This window comes from Gossypium hirsutum, chromosome A03, assembly GCF_007990345.1.
Source record: "Gossypium hirsutum isolate 1008001.06 chromosome A03, Gossypium_hirsutum_v2.1, whole genome shotgun sequence".
NCBI classification, from domain to species: Eukaryota; Viridiplantae; Streptophyta; class Magnoliopsida; order Malvales; family Malvaceae; genus Gossypium; species Gossypium hirsutum.
In genome coordinates this window covers 9,542,078-9,549,318 of record NC_053426.1, presented here as the reverse complement: position 1 = coordinate 9,549,318, position 7,241 = coordinate 9,542,078, and the positions used below count along the sequence as shown (strand labels likewise).

The following is a 7,241-nucleotide window of genomic DNA, read 5'->3' as shown; positions in this document are numbered from 1 at the left end:
ATTTAAATAAAAGGTTGTATATGAAATATGCTATATAAATGGAATACATAAATTTAATTAAATTTGAGTAATTTGATTGTATTTTGAGTTGTGTTTGAATTTACAAAATAATATTTGATTAAATTTATTATTATTCAACTTGAATTACACTCGATTAAATTCGACTTTGAAAGGTGATTTGTACTTTGACAAAAGGGTGAATGTACTTGAGAGGTCCCTTTATTGTAAGAACTTGATCATATTAGTCCCTGTACTATTAAATGAATTAATTTAGTTATTGTACTATTAAAATGAATAAAAAAAAAGTTAAATTGGAATAGAGTTAACATTTATTGTTTAAAAAAAATCATTTATTGATTAACAAATTTATTATTTTTTAAAATTTTTATGGTTTTATAAGTGAAATCTTTCGTTTGAAATTGAATTGTAATCGAAAGAAATAGTTTTCAAAATATTTCTTTATCTAATAAATATTAAACCTGTTACAATTTAAACTTATTTGATTCTTTTTAATAATATAAAAATAAATAAATTAACTTAATAATAAAGAGATTAATTTAATCTAATCCAAGATGTTCCAAATACATTCACCTTGCCAAAAGTCACATTGACATTATTCAGCGTGCCACATTATTCATCTTTAAAATGTTTTAATTAAGTATGGGTTTGAATACGAGTATGGTGTGGTGCGATGTGTTTGGTTTACTTTTTATCCCATGCTACAATATTTAATTTCACCACCATCGCTATTTTTACACTAACTGCAAGTAAATGCACCGCCTATCCAAACTCAGCCTAAGTATGAATCTTATAGAATTAAGATCTTTCGATTTGTTTAATAGTTAATTTAGGTGTTTTTTTTAATTACAAGTGTCCTCTATTTTAGTTCGGAGACTAATTTTATTTATTTAGGGTGATATTCAGGTAAAATCCTTCCAATAATAATAACTCTAAGGGTCCGTTTGGAAGCCAGGAAAACATTTTCCGGAAAATGTTTTCCTGGTTTTACCGTGTTTGGATGCTTGAAAACATTTTCCAAAGGGAAAATATTTTACTGGACACGGGTAAAATCGCCTTCAATTTGGGGAAAACGTCTTACCGATTTCAATTGTGTAAGACATTTTCCATCTCTTCTTCATCCAGGTAAGGCTTTGTTTTTCATTCGTTCTGCCTTCTTTTTCTTCCATTCTTCAAATTCTTCCATGTCTTCTTCTTCTTTCGTTCTTCAAATCTCTTCCCTTTTTCCTTAATTCGTCGCATTTCGTTTCTGCTCAGGCAAAATTTACACAAGCTGCTGTTTCGTTTTCTGTCTTCCCCTCTTTCTCAGGATCTCATTCTTCCTTGCAAGGTATGGCATCTTCTTATTCTGCTTTTTCATTTTGTTTTGGTGATGGGTTTTGTGATGTGGAGTTGTGGTTTTGGTGATCCTCTTTTTCATATGGATTCTGATTCCCTTGGATTGATAAAAGTTAGTCTGCCACAATGAGTACGGCCATGACTCAGCTTCATAGGCTTCAACTATTCATAGAAAGTAGTTCATGAATTCGCATTCACTTTCTTCAATAACAGCACCAATGAGTAAAGATTAAAAAAGAAATTTAAAAAAGTTCTAGTCATATGTCATGCCATAGATCTTTGATTATATGATAGATAAACAACACAAAATGTGCTTTTTAGTTCATTTTCCTAGCATCAGGAATAAATTGGTCTGGGAATTTTAGACAGATGACTTGTGATAATATTGTTTTAGAACATACTCTAATTCTTCCTAGACAGAATGCATACCAGTTTAGGCTAAAATGGCAGAAAGCAAGCTTCAAGATTACTTGAGAAAGTTGCAGGCACCATTTTTGTATGCTTCTCTACTTCTTCCTTGTATTCATGCAAAGATTGTTAGATTGCATGAAAAAAAAATCCCATAGTTTACCATATAGCATTAAGCCATACCATCAAATAAATTTACCATATAGCATACTCCCTTTCTTATTGGTGCATTTTATTTGTTTTAATTCATACATACAATTAACGTGTGGTTTTGGTGATTCTCTTTTTCATATGGATTCTGATTCCCTTGGATTGAGATTGACGTGTGGTTGTTGTCTCTCTTTTAGTTCTTTTTATTCTTGTTGTTTCTGCTTTTTTTGCCATACTAACAAACCGTGGTCATTCTCTTGGTAGTCGGCAATGACTTTGGCTTATACTTTCGGTTGTTGGTGGGATTATCATTTTTCATTCGATGGGTTTTGACTGGTGTTCTCATGTGTTGTTTTAGGTTAGTTGTGTCATATACTTTGTGAACCTATAGAACCAGAAGCTTCACTACTAGTTCTAGCACAAATACTCTTAGGATCCGGACATCTTAATTTTGCCAACACAAGAAGTATATGAATTAGGCTCCATCAACTGGAAATGTTAAAAGCAAATTTGGATTCTTCTTATAAAACAGATTTGAAAATCTGATGTGCAAATATCATGATTCGAAATTAGAAGAGAGTTGTAATGCTAAGTGTTCTTGCTTGACTCATTAATAAAGATGCCAAATATGACAGAATCATCCAGTAACGTGCTTAATTCTTTCTTCTGCATTGTTTCTTGGTCTTCTCTCATTGTCTTTATGTTGAAAACTACTATTACTCTGCTTTTGTTTTCTTTGGGTTAAATCCAATAAATTTTCTTCAATTTTATGCGTCTTATCTTAGTTATCATTTAAAACATTTTATTCTTGAAAATAATAGCTTACTTTTTTTTCTTGATTTTGACTATGTATCTACTTCAAAATTGGAGTTTTGTTGCTGAATGATTTCTTTGACCTTACTCAAAGTTGGGTTTTCTTTTACTCTTTAGTGACTACAAAAATTAATTAATCTCATGAACTTTTATCATTTTGTTCTTGGTGAAGGAAAAAAGAAACGACTTGTGAAAACTCAAAAGTTAATAAAAGTTGAAGTCTTGATAAAAAAGATTTATTTTCAAAAGCAAGAAAAGATGAAAGCTCGAAGAGAAATGGATAAAAATGAAAAAGAAATTGAGAAACACGTTATGTGAAATGAGAAGTTGAGATAATACACTGCAACAAAAGAAGACAATAGCCAAAGGTCAAATCCTAAAAAATTTAATTAAGCAGAAATGAGGCCTTGCGAAGTGGGAAGAGCTTCTTTTGGAGGAGCATTCATATCAAAGTTATTTGTTTTTTATTTTAGTAGGATTTTAGAATTTCACTTTATTTTATAAATTAGTTTTTAGTATATTTTAGGACTTTTAAGTTTATTATATATTTTTAGATTTTAGATTGGATAAAGTATAAAGAAATGTTAGTTTGATTTGTGCGAGGAAAGTAGTTTTTCGCTCCAGCAAAAGATTTATCCGCTGGAGCAGCGCGACTACCTGATAAGCGCCGCAAATTTTGATTATAAAAAAAGAAGAAGAAGAAGAAGAAGAAGACTCAACCTTAAAAGAAATGTATAAGTGTAACTCACATATACAACCCAAGTCCAATTGAATATTGTATATAACCAAATTGAATAAAATCGTTTATTTATCAGCTTTCTTAATCTTTTTTAATATATCTTTATTCTATAATATTTAAAAAATTTCACTAATTTGAAAATAAAATATTTATTTTATTATGAAAACTAATTACAAATAGAATTTATTTGAATTAAAAAAATTGTATAATCAAATTTTGATCAAAAAAGTAAAAAGAGGTAACAGCAACTGACCTGTCTGTCTGTCTGTCTTCTTTCTTCTCCATCATTTAGTCGTTGTTCAATAAAGTTAATGACCATGATTCTTTTTCTTTGGGCCACCCTTGGCCGACCACTTTTGATTTAATTTCCTTTTGTCCCAAGATTCAAAATTAATCCTAGGTAAAATTATTATACAGGTTCGTGTGTTACGAATTAGATTATATTTTATTCTTTTCGTTAATAGAATAGATAAATTAGTTTTTACATGTTAGGTCTGATAGTAAATCGGTCTTTTTGATTAAATATTTTATCAATTTCTGTTATTAAAAAATCATTGTAATTTTTATGATAGTTAACTCTATTCCCTTTAGTCATGGTAACTTTAGTCATTACTTGAGAAGCTTTATATATATATGTATGCATTTTAGTCATGGTAATTTTAGTCATATATGTGATCTTATGAAAAGTTTACGTATTTTTTGTAGTGATCAAATATTTATGTGGTATTGTGTAGATGGATCGTAATCAACATCATGCAATTGTCGGAGTCGTGGCTTCAGTTTTAGCTTTTGGGGCTCTCTGGATTAAAAAATTAAAAACTAGGAAGGAAATTACTTCTCACCCTCATGTGAATAGAGATTATGAAAGAGAAAATTATATTAATAGTATTTTATATAGTGGTGACCAGCATTGTATTGATGTGATAAGGATGAGACCGATTGTATTTTTAATTTGTGTGATATTCTTAGTAGAAATAATTTGTTACAATCAACTAAATCGGTGAATATTAGGGAGCAAATGGTTATATTTTTACATATAATTGGTCATAATGTAAGGCTTCGAGTGATAGGATCTAGATATTATAGATCAACTGAGACAATTCACCGTTATTTTAGGGTTGTATTGAGAGCTATTTTGAAATTGTATAAGCTAGTTATTAGATTACCTGATGAGTCAATTCCTAGTGAAATCAGAAACAATCCAAGGTTTTATCCTTATTTTAAAGATTGTATTGGAGCATTAGATGGAACTCATGTTCGTGCATCCGTTCCACTTAACATTCAAGGAAGATTTTGTAGCCGTAAAGGGGGGATGACACAAAATGTATTGGCTGCCATTACATTTGATTTGAAATTTTCCTATGTTCTAGCTGGTTAGGAAGGTAGTGCACATGATTCTCGTATTTTAAGTGATGCACTTTCACTCCCAAGAGGATTAAGAATTCCGGAAGGTAAGAATTATACAACATTAAATACCAAATAGTTCTAGTAAGCTCATAATTTATTAGTAATAATTATGTTTTGTCAAATTGTAGGTAAATATTATCTTGCTGATGCTGGATATGGCATCCGTAATGGATTTATTACCCCATATCGTGGTGTTCGATATCACTTAAAAGAGTTTAGTGCTCAGGGCCTGAAAATGCAAAGGAACTCTTTAATCTTCGTCATTCATCATTACGAATCACTATTGAACGTGTTTTTGGGATTTTGAAGAAACGGTTTCGTGTATTAGATGCTGAACCATTTTGGAATTTTCAAACTCAAGTAGATATAGTTTTGGCTTGTTGCATCATTCATAATCATATCATGGGAGTTGATCCTAGTGATTTACTTAATCAAGGATTATACGAGGAGCCTGAGTCTGATTTGATAATATCAACTCTTACGGAGCGAGAAGAAAGAGAAGAAGCAAGAGAATGGTCTGCTAAGAGAGATGAAATTGCACAAACTATGTGGACTGATTATATGGCTAGAAATATTAGGTAGGTTTAAGGCTTAGGGTTGTTGTTTCTATGTTATGTATGTTTTAGTATTAAAATTGTTTTTTTTGTTAATGTTGGATTCTAAAATTTTAGTTTATTATATTTGTTGGATTCTGAAATTATTATGTCTTGATTTTGTTAGATATTGATTATGTTTCAAGCTTGTTAGATATTGAGTTTATTATGTTTTAAGCTTGTTGGATATTGAAATGATTGACAATGACATTTATTAATGTAGAATGGGTAAGGGCAACAAAGAAGGGACCTCCAAGCAATTCAGGTGGACAAAATCGATGGAACATCTTTTTCTTGAAATTTTAGCAGAGGAGGCCCAGAAAGGAAATAAGCCTTCTAATACTTTCAAAGCAGTTTCTATTAATCGAGTTGTCGAAGCTATTTCTGAAAAATTTCAAGTCCAATGCGATGCAAAACATGTGGAAAATCATTTGAAGACTGTAAAAAAATAGTGGCAGATTATATGCACAATTCGGGGTGAAAGTGGTTTTGGATGGGATGATAACATGAAAATGATCACATGTGATAGAGCGACATATGATGCAGCAGTAATGGTAATATATGTATATATATGGTAAGTATATTTCAATTATTTTTTACTTGTTATTCTAATTTTGTATAATATCCAACAGGCGCACAAGAAGTATGAGCTATTTTTGAATAAAAGTATTGATCATTATGATGAAATGACTTTGGTTGTTGGCAAAGATATGGCAACAGGGAGTTTTGCCAGAACATTTGCTGACATATATTTGGATGATGATAACATAGATTCAGTGCCTATCGACTGCGAGAATGAAGCGACTGAAGAGGTAAGAACAAATGTATCTTCATCTGGCACATCCAAACGTAAAAGAAAAAAGGCTCAAGAAAGTGTCAATGATGAACAAATTAAATTTGTGGGTGAACAACTTGGCAAAATTGCTAACGCTTTGGAACAATTTACTGCGGATAAGACACCACATCTTTACGAAGAAGTGGTGTCAATGGAGGTAGAAGGATTTGATGATGACTTCCTTTGTTCCGTGTTTGATTATTTAGTGAGTCATGAATGTGAGGCAAAAGCTTTTTTAGTTAAAAGTAAGAAGCATAGAAAAATTTGGCTTCAAAAATTTTCTCAAGGTTGAAGATATTGATACTTTTAATGTGGTGTAATATTAGTTATGCACTTGGACAATATTGTTGTTATCATGTGGCGTAATATTAGTTATCATATGGTGTAATATTAGTTATGCAATTGGATAATGTTGTTGTTATATGTGGTGTAATACTAATTATGTATTTGGATAATATTATTAATTTCTAGTATTAATTGTGGTTTGGAAGCTAATTTATAATTATTCAATCCTTATTTTTTATTTTTTTATAACACAATTACAAATAATTTTATTTGACTTTGGTTGTTTTCAATTTATGACGATTAATATTCTAATTTAATAATTGAGTATTATTATATATTTAAAATGATTTATTTATTTATAAATAAATCATTGCAATACACGTAAAAATAATTTAAAATATAAATTTATTGATATATATATAAAGTAAACTCAATCAAACAAAGAAAAGATAATAAATTTTTAAATATATAAATTTTTATTAAAACAGCTTTTCAGGAAAATATTTTCAGGAAATCTGCCAAACAACAGAAAATATTTTACACAGATTCATCCAAACAACAGAAAAGTAAATCATTTTCCAGAAATCATTTTCCAAGAAATCATTTTCCAGAAATCATTTTCCTGAAAACATTTTACCTGCAAACAAACGAAGCC

At 29.9% G+C, this 7,241-nt stretch overlaps 1 protein-coding gene across 3 annotated transcripts; it reads left to right on the top strand.

Annotated features, from left to right (window-relative positions):
• Positions 1-959: 959 nt before the first annotated feature.
• On the top strand, positions 960-6,722 carry LOC107886018 (uncharacterized). 3 transcript variants are annotated; one of them, XM_016809806.2, is made up of 4 exons: positions 960-1,143; positions 1,276-1,348; positions 5,690-6,020; positions 6,099-6,722. In XM_016809806.2, the coding sequence occupies exons 3-4, from the start codon at positions 5,973-5,975 to the stop codon at positions 6,591-6,593; spliced, it is 543 nt and encodes a 180-aa protein (XP_016665295.1). In that variant the 5' UTR covers positions 960-1,143; positions 1,276-1,348; positions 5,690-5,972; the 3' UTR covers positions 6,594-6,722. The 3 variants fall into 3 exon arrangements, 2 of the variants coding, with proteins under 2 accessions (XP_016665295.1, XP_040963945.1); XM_041108011.1 differs by lacking the exons at positions 5,690-6,020; positions 6,099-6,722 and adding an exon at positions 4,201-4,631; XR_005922151.1 differs by lacking the exons at positions 960-1,143; positions 5,690-6,020; positions 6,099-6,722 and adding exons at positions 4,201-4,917; positions 5,002-5,670 and having other exon boundaries at positions 1,226-1,348.
• The last annotated feature ends 519 nt before the right edge of the window (positions 6,723-7,241 follow it).

Coding starts and splice junctions, on each gene's coding strand:
- LOC107886018 (XM_016809806.2), top strand. CDS start 5,973: ATGAAAATGATCACATGTGATAGAGCGACATATGATGCAGCAGTAATG. Junction 6,021..6,098: donor CATATGATGCAGCAGTAATG/GTAATATATGTA, acceptor AATATCCAACAG/GCGCACAAGAAGTATGAGCT.